At 45.6% G+C, this 13,164-nt stretch overlaps 1 protein-coding gene and 1 long non-coding RNA gene across 4 annotated transcripts in view; one reads left to right on the top strand and one right to left on the bottom strand.

Moving 5' to 3' along the window:
• The window catches only part of MAP1B (microtubule associated protein 1B), a 94,199-nt gene that overhangs the window by 8,257 nt on the left and 72,778 nt on the right, over positions 1 to 13,164 (bottom strand). For both annotated transcript variants that reach the window (XM_032336007.1, XM_032336008.1), the window contains one exon: positions 791 to 7,301. In XM_032336007.1, coding sequence (XP_032191898.1) covers positions 791 to 7,301 — 6,511 coding nt within the window. The remainder of the gene's footprint in view (positions 1 to 790; positions 7,302 to 13,164) is intronic.
• On the top strand, positions 7,297 to 10,945 carry LOC116586268. Of its 2 annotated transcripts, XR_004283966.1 has the most exons (3): positions 7,297 to 8,479; positions 8,720 to 8,766; positions 10,223 to 10,945. It is a non-coding gene; the product is annotated as an uncharacterized LOC116586268 (long non-coding RNA). The 2 variants fall into 2 exon arrangements; XR_004283965.1 differs by having other exon boundaries at positions 7,297 to 8,766.

Genomic DNA, 13,164 nt, shown 5'->3' on the forward strand with positions numbered 1-13,164 from the left:
AAAAGTCAGAGATATCTCCTACCAACTGAATTTCAAACTGGTATAGAATCCTGACTCTGTTAGTGAGACCATGGCCTAAGAGGGAGATAAGAAGAGCTTTGATGTTTTTCTCTCAATTTGTACTGTGTACTGGCAATTGAAATTATGACATTCATTGGCCAGTAAGAAAACAAATAAGAGTACTACATTTAATGTGCATGTCGCCCTAGACTGGTGATTATTTTTAAACGTAAAAATTTTCTAATTTTTAATTTTTAAGTGTCATAACTTTACATTTAAAAATGTGATAATTTTACTTTAAAAAATTTTTTTCATAAAAAACTGAATCTAAATCTTGGGCCTACACTGGCCATGCTAGGCTAGGCTTGGCTTGGCACTCCGGGTCTCCCTAAGCCTTTGGGAGCTCCTGGCCTGTGTCACCTTCCCTTGATTCTGAGGCCCGTGTGGCTGAAGTCAATGCCAACACCGTCTCCCAGGGGAGCCTGAAACACACATCCCTGGTTCTGAAGATTCAGAACAAGGCTGTGGTTGCTCTGTTGCAGAATGGAACAAAGCCAGGAAATCACACCTGGTGAATCAGAGCCGCTCAGGGCAGAGTGCCACACCACCCTAAAACCTGCGGCCCCACGGGGCTGAGACCCACGCCTTTTGGCAGAAAAGGCTAGTAAGAGGGGAAAGGGACTGTTGTACTCTCTCATCTTCCTAGTACCAAGTCGCAGGGAAATTCAAAGGCTCTGGTCCAAGTGCAGCAGTCTCGGCCTGTATCAGGGTGCCGGCACCTTCCACCTACCTGCAGCTGCAGTCTTTACCGACTTGGATGTGGAGGCATTGGCGGCATTCTTGGTGTCCTTGTCTTTCTCTTCCCCACGTGCAGCTTTGACCTCGGGAGTGGTAGTGGTTTTTGTTGCTTTCTCCACAGATTCCTTCTTCTTAGGAGAAGCCACTCTAGACACTTTATCTGAGGATTCCTTCAAGCCCGCCGGTTTGGGTGAAGCTGCAGAGGGCTTCGACTTCCCGTCCCCCTTTTTGACAGGGGACGACGACTTGGTCTTTGTGCCTGGCTTTTTGGTTTTGGTCTTCTCTTTCAGGTCTTTCTTCAGAGCTTTGCCCAGGTTCTGCTCGATGGCCAAGGCCTCCGGGTCCATCATGGACACGTCAGGGTGGCGTGGAGAAGGGCTGCGGTCCTGCATGGGAGCTGGAGGTGGGTCCATGTGTCTGTATGTGACAGTTTTGTCTGTGGGGATGGTTTCTGATTCATCTTCAGAGTCGATATTTGCATCAGCTGTGATGGAAGGGCACTCTTCGGTCTCCGGAGGGACATCAGAATCCGTCTGGGAGGGAGCAGACTCGCTGACTGAGGTGGGAGGGGTTTCGTCACATTGTCGCCCCTGTGGCTTTCCTCCTGGAGGCGGTGGGGCTCCCCCTGCTTGGGTGAGGGGCTTTTCGGATTCTTCAGTTGGCTCTTCACTGGCAAACCACTCGAGAGGATTGGGATTAATGAAGGAGGGTGAGAGTTCCGTCTTGGGATGCTTGTATTCACAGGAGGACACAAGGCATAAGTCAACATCCTGGCGAGCCTCTGAGGGGGACTTCTTTTCCGCAGTGTAGCACTGGTCCGAAGTCTCATAGGAATACGTAGATGCTTGGGGCGTTCTGGTGATTTTCTCTGCAGTCTCATAACAGTACTTTGAAGCCTCAGGGGTTCGTGTAGCTGTTGTAGATGTCTCATAGGAGAAACTTCCAGACTCAGAGAAACTGGCAATTTTCTCAGTGGTCTCATAAGAGTAGCTAGAATCCCCAAGTGTGTGGCCGCCGTCTTCAGGGTCATCATAGCCATTGCTGATGTCATCCAAGAGCCTTCTAGACCTCTCAGTCTTTTCATAGCTGTAACCACTCACTTCAGGGGTCCTCATCGTCTTCTCACTTGTCTCATAGCTGTACTCCCCCTCTTCAGGGCTCCGGGTGGTCTTCTCAGCAATGTCATAGGCATAGCCACCATCTTCAGGAGTCTTGGTGGTTTTCTCAATGGTGTCATAGGAGTAGCTGCTGTCAGATGGGGATTTTGTGGTTCTTTCTGTCTTCTCATAGTAATAGCCACTCACATCTGGGGGCCGGGTGGTTTTCTCGTAAGACTCATAGTCGTAGCCTTCTCCATCTGGGGATCTGGTTGTTTTTTCGGGCTTTTGATAGGCATAGCTGAAGTCACCAGGCGTCTTCCCTCCACTGTCCTTCTCCACACCAGTTGAGGTCAAATCTCTGTTCAAGGCTAGCTGGTGTTGCATCGTATCAAATAACATTGAGGCACGGAAGCCATAGGGCTCTGCGGATGCTGCATCCATTGCTGGAGAAGAGGAAGTGTGGCAAACTGCTATGCTCTCTTTGACGGCAGAGGTAGAATCTGAAAAGCTAGGTGAATATAAAGGAGAGGACTCCCGTGGGGTGAGTGGCGAGATATCAGATTTTGGTGAGAGTTTCTCTCCTTCTAGACTTTGTACTTTTTCTGAGGTGAGTGAGGCATATAAGGATATATCTCTGGGAGGAGCAACGTCGGATAGAGTGTCTTCTTGGAGAGGAGATGCTATCTGAGAGGGAGTATGTGCTGAAGAGGTGGATGGAGAAGCCTCAACCTGAGACACTGAGATAAGCTCAGAAAGATCATTATCTTGGGTGTAGGACGGCTCCTCCATTGGTGGTATCTTATGCGATAAACTAGAGTCCTGCATGTCCGAAGGACTGTAATCCACTTCAGTTGGCCCATTTTCAGTGATGTGAAGCATACTCGCACCCACCGTAGGGTGATCTGGAGACTGTCGGCTAAAGTCCATAGCAAGGGAATGCTCAGGGGATTCTTGGCCAAATTCAATAGACATTGAAGACTGTTCTGATCTGTGATCTTGGACTGGTGTCCTGGATTTGGCTGTTTTAGGGGAGAAATCTGGTGGAGAAATTGACATTGGTCTTGGACATTCTTCTTTAGATGGAGACATTTCTGTTTCCTGGAAAGTAGTCGGCGTTTGCACCACAGACACTGAAAGGGAGTCATCCACTTCAGTGGAGTGTGGGGAGCCAACCTCAGCATGCAGAGAAGGAGACACATCATCTGTTGTTGGCTCTGGAAATGAGCTTGTAGCCACAGAAGCTGTGGATACTGAGGCCACACCCTCCATATGAGAGTATGTGTCTTCTGCTACACCCTCATCAACAGGAGTAGCTGACTTGTCTGAGACAGTGCCTTCAGAAATGGACATCTTAGTATCTTCCTTAAAAGATCCAAACTGACTGACATCTATTTGGGTAGGAGAAACATCTCCTCCTAACTTCCTTTCATCTAAAGCCAGTCCAGATTGAGAACTCAAAGCTTCGACATCGTCAGTTTTCTTTTCTTGACCAAAGTCTTCCTTTATTGGTATAAAGTCTGTGCTTTTCCCTTCCTCTTTGTTTTGGAAAAGACCAGTAGAGGTTATGTCAGAAACTGGACTTAATTTGTCTGGAAAGCCTTGTTTTCCATTCTTTCCTTCAAAGGGGCTTTCAGCACCTCTACCAGCAACCTTGTCATCAGCACTTAGAAAACCTTCATATGCAGACTCGGATCCAATTAGGGGAGGGCTCCGTAAAGGAGACAAAACTTTTTCAATGGGAGATTCTGAGTCAGGCACAGGTTCATCCATGGGGCTTATGGAAGCCCTTTCATTCTCATCTTTGGCATCACTGAATTCAAAACTCACTGGAACCGCTGGTGGTTTTTCGGTTACTTCTGTGGGGAGCTGACTAGACTTCTCTTCTGTGGGAGACTGGTAGTAAGGTGTGTGGCCCGCACTGCCAGTTACAGACTGAGAGGGAGACACCACTTCCAGGGTCTTATCCTCAGGACTAGCACAATGCTCTTCAACTACTTCTTGGGTCACCTCAGGAGACACTGGGGCTGCTTCTGCCTCTGCTGAGACTTGAATCTCATTGGGCGTCAAAGAAAAGTTCACACTGCGTTCACCTAGAGGGGTCTTCTCTATGGGTGAAGGAGGAGATGGGCTCAGGGATGGGCTCTTGGGTGGACTCAGTTTTTCATCAGAGACTGTTGGGATGGATTCTTTGATCGTCAGTGTGGCACTGGCTCTTAGGTCTTTCTCTTCCGAGCAGTACGCATCACGCAGAGCAGATTTGCTAAATTTGTCTTCCTCCATGGACGATGGTGGTGAGATGGTGGAGGCTGATGCATTGTAGTCCTTCCCATCTGTGGCATCTGTTTTTGAGCCTTCAGATAATCCATTGAGTGTCGTAACAGCAGGTTTGCTGTATTCCTGCGCATATAGTGCAGACTCGTATTTGGTGATGTTTACAAATTCTTGAGATGGGGACTCTGTCTCTTCGTTGTTGATCTCATCACTCATCACATCGCGAGGAGTAGACATCTCATCCATTGGGGTGGGCTCACTGGAAATCTCAATGGTAGACTGCGTGTAGCCAGAGGTGGCAGTGAACTCTTCAGGCTGGTCTTCTCGATTCTCCTCATCAGAAGCGGTGGCCTCACTCTCTGAGCCTCCAGGTAAAGTCTCATCATGAATTGAAGATGCAGGTTCTCGGGCAGGAGACTGGGCTCCTGGTTGCTTGATGGCTGTGGTAAGGAATCCATACTGATCCTCGACGCCGCCAGCCTCCGCAGCCTTGTCGACCACGGCCATCACGTAATCTTCAGCTTCCGCTTTTTCGGGCTCATATTCTTCCTCTCTGGCATCCTCGGCTCTATCCTCTTCATCACCCTCCTCCTCCGATTGCTCAGCTTCTCCTTTCTCCACCACCTCGTTCATGTCTTCTTCTGCCCGGTCATCTCCACTGACCAGAGACTCCCTCTTCTCCTTAATGTGCACATCTGCCTCAGCCTTGGCACTTTCCTCCTCCTCCATGAGGCTGTGCTTGGAGGTGCTCACACACACATTTTCTTCAACGTCCTCTTCCGGCTCCTCGGCCTCCTCAGTTTCTGCCTTCTCTTCATAGTCTCCAGTCTCTGAGGATTCTTCAAAACCAGCTCCTTCGTCTTCATATTTTTCAATGTCATCCACCCCCTGCTTCTCGACCGGCTCCAGCTCCTCTGGAGTTTGTTCACATTCACCCTCCCCTTCAGTGGTGGTGATTCCCTCATCGGGAGACTCAGCAGGGCCTTTGATGACTTCTGTCTCTTTCTGGATGACATAGGCTTCGACTGGCTCAGTTTCCTTCAGTTTCTCCTCATCTTCAATCAGCTCCAGCTGAGGCTTCATGTCTTTTGCTACATCGACCTCTTCGGCCTTTAGCTCTTCAAAGTCCTTGGTCAGATCCTCAGGGGATGACATAAGGGACCTCTCGGCCTCAAGTTCTTTGGCAGGGCCAGCGCCTGCTACACCAGCTGCTGCTGCCACAGCCGCAGCGGCAGCCACAGAGCCAATGGCTGCAGCCGCAGCCTCTGATGTCTTGCCTTCCTTCTTAATGACTTTAATCTTCCCCTTCTCCTTTGGCTTCCCAGCAGCAACAGAATCTTTCTTAACAGCCTCTTCCTTCTTGGGTACTTTTGGTTTTAATGCAGCTGGTTTTTTGGCTTCCGATAGAGGAGTAGATGATTTCTTTGTGTCTTTAGGAAGTCTCTTAATTTCTTTTTTGGGTTCCTTTTCTTCCTTTTTAATTTCCTTCTTCTCTTCCTTCTTCACCTCCTTCTTGGCTTCCTTCAGTGGGGTTTCTTTCTTAACCTCTTTCTTGGGTTCTTTTTTCTCTTCTTTCTTGATTTCTTTTTTCACTTCCTTTTTCACCTCTTCCTTTTTGGGTTTTTCCTCCTTCTTAATGGGTGTTTTGTCCTCTTTTTTAGCCACTTCTTTCTTAGGCTTTTCCTTCTCCTCTTTCTTTTCTTCAGATTTTGCCTTTGTTTCCTTTTTCACCGTCTTCTCCTTGGCGACTTTGGGTTTGACATCTGTGGTGGGCTTTTCAGCCACCTCAGCTTTCACCGGGGGCAGCTCTTCCTTGCTGGGGACCTCCTTTTCGGTCATTGGAGGTTTGGTCTCTGTTTTTATGGGCTTGTCTTTTTTCACAGTTACCTTTTCTTTGCTTTCAACTTTGGGTGCCTTTTCCACGTGATTAGCTTTTGCGACGTCAGGGGTCTCTTCTTTTGACTCCTTTCGGACAGATTTACTCGCAAGTGGTTTTGCAGCTGGCTTCAGGCTCTCTCGGCTGTCGGCTCTCTGTTTCAGTTTCACTTGTTTCACAGCTGGAGTCACCACCTGGCCAGTTAGGTCCTTCTGGGTGGCCAGTGGCTGTTTCAGAAAGTCTAAGTGTTTGAGCTTTTCCAGTCCTTCCAGGATATTGTACTGGGTGCTATTGCCAGGAAACAGGACCCGAATGATTTTCTCTGCAGGATTTGCTGGATGCCACACGATCAAAGAGGAGACTGAAGTTAAGTAGGAAATTGGGATATCTATTTCTTGACCATTAGGCAGGATTAGTTCAGCCTTGTCTTTGTTAGTGCCAGTCCACTGTTGCATAAAATACTGCATTTCCTTGCTGCTCTTGACTGGGTTAAGGACGTACATCTCAAGTTTACCAACTCCCATTTTTTGGAAAAGAATGACAGGGTCAATGGTATTGCCTACGCTTCTAAAGAGAGGTTCTGGCTTCATAGACAATTTATTTAGGTACTGGAGAGTGAAGCAAGCTTCTTCTATGCTTCTCTTCATCTTGATGTTTGGCTCTGGATTTTTAAGATTTTCAGGGACATTGAGAAATACAACTCCTAAGTCAGGAGAGATGAGGTTTTTCATCCAGTCACTATTTGTGGTGGAGCCCTGAGACTGTTCTTCCTCGAGCTCTGCAATCTTCCGCTGCAGCATGCTGTTTATTCCAGGCAAATTGTCATCCCCAATGTGGGTGAGTAGGATGGAGTCCACTCGGTCCAAGTGTCGGATGAGCTTCCAGAAGCAGGATTTCCTTTCCGATCCTCCATTGATGAGCATATTGAATCCGTTCACGGCAAACAGTGCAGAGTCGCCCCTCCCTCCTGGAAAAATGTAACAACAAGGCTTGGAGAGCTTTAGGAATCCGCCTGATGTGGGAGGTTCTAGGATATCAAAGGGAGATGGGACTTCCACTGATTCTGAGAGATACTCGGTAAACTCGGAAAGTCCTTCCATTTCTGGCAATATAGAAGCTGAGTTGAGTTTAATATTAATGAAGTCTTGGAGGTTGTGTCTGTCAAGATTGGAGTTCTTCCAGTCCCCTTCTTCAGGGCAGAACAGTGTTAAGCTGGCTTTGTTGGCAGGATGGGTGGTACTCAGTAATTCCCCAATCTGGGAGTTAAAAAAATAATAATAATAAAGGAAGAAAGAAAAGGTTTAAGTGACTGTCATCACTGATCCATCATCTCCATCCATTACTACGCATTACAGGATCACCGGGTACACAAAGGGCTGATTTCAGAGGTGCTAGTTGGGTAAACACAGAATTATTGCCATTCTGGTAGCTGAACAGTCTCCACCCTGCACCCTTCTATTACTCCCTTCTGCCAAACCACCGCTCCCCACTGCCAGCACCTCCTCTGGGACCCCTCCAGCCTCTGTTCTTGCCTAGCAGGGGACCTCCAGACCTCTGCTCCAGTTCTAGGACCAGTGGCCATTCTGAATGACCAGTGTCTGTGCCGCAGCGGTTATGAAGTACTTTGGTTATCACCCCTGGGTGCCTGTCATGCACAAAATGCCCTTTACACAATCACAGAGGAAGCCTATGAGAGTCATCTCACCACTTACATAAAATGTCGATTCCACTGGGCTTGGCCAAAAGGCCTGCCTGACACACTAAAGTTTAGATAGAGTGCACTAGTTGTTGACTACTTTTAAAATTTGGTGGATACCAAAGCAAAAAGTTGGATGCGTTTTTCTTCCCCTCAGAGACAGAAAGTTCTAGACTACACATCACTACAAAAAGTCACTGGTTCTGGCATGTTTAAAACATGAGTGGCTCATCCAGGGGATTCTCAGAAAATACAAATCCTCTGATTAAAGTCATGATGAAAGCAAATGGATAAGTAATTATAGGAGCAAGTAGCCAGACTTGTCCCCCATCGGCTCAGGTTTAAATCCAAGGTGAAACATTCTGCTTTCTCACAACTCCTGCTTTTCTCAGGGTGAGCTGGATGTGAGTGGCTAGGATCCAATCTGGCTCAAAATTTTTTCAGTGCATAGGACAGGACCATAGGATGGGAATGCAGAAAAGCAAAGCACGACCAAAATAGAGACTGGGGTTTAATCAAAGTGCTTTCTAACTCCATAGTACGGCCATATGTTTCATGGTCTTGGCTTAGTAAATACTGAGGGAAAATCATGTCATCAACTCCAGTCTTCTCTCAGGTGTGGCAAAGCTCATAAATCAGCCCAGAGTTTCAAGTGAAAAGAGCTCTGTGTCTTTGATGGCTAATGATGAAGAGGAAAGTAAAGACTTCACTTGGCCCAGGCATCCCCCAGCCAGCATGGTATGAACTCTCACTTTCCAGTCTTTGAATGGTTTCCTGTCTCACACAACCTCCTGGATACTAACATTCCAAGGCAACTAGTGTGTGTAGTGTAGATGGGTAATTTATAGAATCTGAATTTTCCTACATTAGATTGTAGTGACATTGCCACTTCTGTTTTGTTAGTGTATTTATCCTACATTTTGTGAAGGGTCACAAAATAGCAAAATAATAAGTCTTTGACTTTGTTGTTTTCCTCAGACTTGACAATTTCCTATAAAAGGGAGAAGAGTCCACTGTTTTAGAAGGTAAGAAAACTGAAAAAGCACATCTGGGGTGGCTTTTACTCAAATTATCTGCTGATCAGAGCAAACATTAGCACCAAAGAGGGTCTGTCGTCCAGTAATTAGCAGAGACCCTCATCACCGTTATTGTAGCACAATTAGGGTTCTCTCCATCCTCATTTTCACACCAAGTACATACACACTATTCATGTTTTATAATACATTTTAGAGGAGAAATCTAGGAAAAACCAAAATGCTGAGTCTTCAACAGTGAAATTTTTAAAAATTAAGTCTACTTCATTGCAGTTTTTAAAATTCCACCCTGAGGGGTGTGGCAGCTAAGGGTATGAGCCAGCTGTGTGTAGAAGGTATTGAATCAAGTTTAAGGAAAAGGTAAAAAACAAACAAACAAACAAACAAAAAAACCCAACTTGAGGAATACCTATTTCCCATCTTTTCATTTCTATCTGGGAAGTTCCTAATAAATGAAGGAAATATGACCCCAAAACAAAGCAAATTTGCACAGAATTTTGAGGAAGTCAAGGGTATTAGAAAACAGCGGAGTCTGGTGAATAAAAAACTATGTACAAGGGAAAGCAGAGAAGAAGTCAGCACTGCACAGGTTTCTTTCGGAAAGGGGAAATCGGGTCTCCCTGGAGAAGCCACAGTGTACTAGCCATGATGAGGCAGGATGCAGAGAGCAGAGCTAGAGAGAGGCCTTCACGAAGGAGAGAGGGAATAGGAGGCATGACTCCCACAGTCTTAGAGCTACACAGCGGCAACAAAGCCTATGTTTCCCCCCCATTGCCTGAGCCAGCTTCCAGACCTGACCACCAACACGAATGCTGGAGTGAGTGTCTCAGAGCAAAAGACTAAGTCTTAAAAACACCCACTCAATCTGTGTGCAATGCACAGATGAGAGAAACAAGGAGGAGCCAACAGCCTTAGCAGTGGCAAGGAAACTTGTGAGTACGTCTCAGACTTGGAAACAGTGTCTTCCTCTTATAGAGTTTGGAAATATCATCGTAGTAAATGGTAGTTAGTATAGCCCATTGTAGTAGAAGTTTGTGAATAGGAGGAAACACACCCTCGTGTATCTCTGTATTGTTATGTGTGTTTCCCTAATACATCATCAGCTCCAGAGGTGTTCGTTAAACTGCACAGAACTTGGCCAATTCAATATGCACTGTCCTCCCAGAGTGGCTGCTTTGGAAGTGACCATGAGCCTGCGAATACTTCTCAAGCACACTACCTACCCTACATTTGTTCTTAGGAATACAGATGAGAGGCTCAACTGGAAGAAATATTGCTTGGGGCAAAGATAGTCTCTTTGTTAAATATGTTAAAACTCTAATTAAATGCAGGCATACTGGAAGAGGAAGGAAGAGATGAGAAATAATTTACTTTACTGCAGATAATGAAATAAGATTTGAATTTCTAAACCACAGCCTACTCTAACTAGATTTCCTTTTTTGATTAGGTTACTTGCTTGACTGGCGAGGAAATACGGTGGACAGTGTATCTCTGGGTTTTAGCAAGACGTTTAAGAAGATCTCTGAACAGTGTGATAGCAGAATGAGGCTGATACGTAGCCACTCGTAGAAATCCTGCTGCTTAGTGTCAACCTGGACGGAGGTCTGTGATGGGATGCCTCAGGCCTCATTTATGTCCTGTGGAGCACGGACTTGGATAAAAATGGCAAAGACATGCTTATCAAATCTGTCAGTGGCATGACAATGGGAGGCAGAGCAGAAGGTGGGATGGCAGAATTAAAACACTCATGGAAAGCTCTTGACATTGGGATGATGATGGCTAAGTTAACTCTAACAGGCTGGCGTGCTAAAGGGATAAATGTAAGGTCCAGTAAACCAGCAGGATAAAGCAAAGGATTGGGAGATGCGGCTTAACAACCATATTCATGGAGAAGACTCAAGGATTTTAGTTGACAGGCAAGTGGATTTATCGTAAAGCTAAAGAAGCTTAAACTTCAAGGCTCCTCACTGGCATGGTCCCCTCCCCAAACCCTGTACTTAACTGTGTACTGATAATTTTGTTTTCTTTTTCTTAAAGTGAGCCTCTAGTTTATGTAAATTACAGCTCTCCTTAAAGCCTGCATCCCCTCCCCAGTGACATTTAAATTATGGATGTTGATGGTCAAAAGTTACTTTTAGACTTACTTAATAAAAGATTGTATTGAAAACTACAGAAGTCAGGTTAGAAGTCCTAACCTGGTCAGGGACCCCTGGAGTATGGTACCCAGTATGAGTCATGACATTTTAAAGAAACTAGACCAAAACCAAACAGACAAACTGAAGTTGTAGTCTCCTCCTCCTTTACCATAACCTCTAAACCTTGCTCTTCAAATACACTTCTCTCTCTAGATCACCTCATCTGCTTCCACGTGTCTCCAGCCCCACTCTTGGTTCCTCGAGCCCCTGACTCATGTATCTAATTGTCTGGTAACGCCAAGGCACTAAAACATGCCCAAGACAACTCCTCACTTTCCCCCAAACCCATCTCATCCCTTTCCTGCCAAAAGGTTTAAAGGAAAGTGACCGACAATGTAATGAACTTTCACTCTCTTCTTTTATGAAGAACGGTGTGCAGAACTGAAAATAACCTGAAGGGAAAAAACAACTGGCAGTGCTGGTGATGGGTGTCTGCAATACCTCAAGTGGAAAAGGGAGCGCATTCTTTCCAAAAATAAGATAGAATGAGATAAAGAAGGAAAAACTCTCTAACAGAGAGAATGGAAACTGTCCCAGGAGATGTGATTTCACCTTCTTCCGATTTCAGGGAGGAATGGGTTGCCCAGATGACTCTTCTATCCGTTAAATTCTGGTTATGTAGTTAACCTCCAATGACTAAGACTCCCACAGACTGAAGCTCAAGATGTATTAGTAATTATATTTTCAGTCCATTTATTTTTAATCTATTTTTATTTTTTTTTAAATGCATCATTTGTTTTTCCTAAATGGTGTTTCTGGTTTCTCTAGAGGGACGAGCATATATCAAGAACTCGATAAAAGGAACAAACCTCAACACCAATGACCTTTAAGGTCCCTTTGTTACAAAGTCATTCTGTACTTTTTCCAAGGACACAGGAGGCAGTCGTGGCTCTAAATGGCTAGTGACCATTGGTCAATACAATCTTCTATTAAGTCAGTGATTTCCAATTGTGCAGGCTAAACCCTAGTAGCCTTGGAGGTAGGGAGATGACAAACTCCGGAGAGAAAGGGACAAAAGCCTTCATTCGTTTTGAAGCAGGTTAGGGTGGTACCAGCTGTGAGTGCTCCCTGAGGCCCCTTCCTGCTGTGGGGAGCCAGGGCTGTCTGCCTCAGGCCCCAGCTGACATCACACCTTCTGAAAGTGAAATGTTTCTTTTCCCTGTTTTTTATTCTCCCCAGTAGGTGGGGAGTGAAACACTGTGAAATCACCCGCCAACGTTTTCACAAAGCCTCCAGGTAAGCCAAACAAAGCCACAGCTCTCACCATTGATGACAGGTACAGAGAGACCTCTCTATGAAGTCCAGGGCTAAGGAAGCTTAAATGCAGAGAGACAGATGGCCCTTTGCCACTTGGGTGCCTGAAAGGCCATCAACTCAGGAAGTTCTCAGGAAGATGGTTTCAAGTGGACACGGGGACTCCGGTATACACATCCCTCAGCCCCTCCGTGTAGAAACCTGTGATCCACCATGGGCAGGCCCCAACCCGCTACATTGATGGCCCTAGGAGTTAGAATATCTAACTACTAAACAAACAAAATGAAAGAGGCATGTTGTTTTGGAAAGAGAATTTTCCCAGCCAGGATAAATTCTCAAGCAAAAATAACCAAATTAAGCTCTTTAATCTGATTTTACCAAACACCACTAATGTCATATAATATTCAACCCCTCACATGTATCATCAGTGAATAAGATATGTTCATTAGAAATACTAATGACCCACGTTCAATCCAGCTGCCTTAACCATCTTGTTGTTGGGGGCAAGGATGTCCGCATTTCCCTATCTGCTTCCCTTTCTTGAGCCCTCTCTTTGTTGGGCTGTTCAAGTAGCCCAAGTTCAAACATTGGAACCAGTCATTAACAATAAGACCAGTGAGAAATAATTAGACCGGGGAAAGTAAGTACAGATACTGAAAGACATCAGGGCAGTTGAATCCTACCAAAAGACTAAGAGATCTTTGGAGTACTCTTTCAGAAAAAACAGGACACCTGGATTTTCTTCTGGGCTCTATCATTTCAAGTTTCTTCATTATTTTTGCCATCTCTAAACTATTGACTATTCCAATCCCCCTCCACCTCCATCTCCAGCACATTAAGAATGGTTCCAATTCATTATAGATGGGTGTCCCGAATTCTTTTAGTGATGAGTCAGTAGGACTACAGTATGTTGGATCATGCAATTTTGCTTATTTCAAAG

This window comes from Mustela erminea, chromosome 3, assembly GCF_009829155.1.
Source record: "Mustela erminea isolate mMusErm1 chromosome 3, mMusErm1.Pri, whole genome shotgun sequence".
Taxonomy (NCBI): Eukaryota; Metazoa; Chordata; class Mammalia; order Carnivora; family Mustelidae; genus Mustela; species Mustela erminea.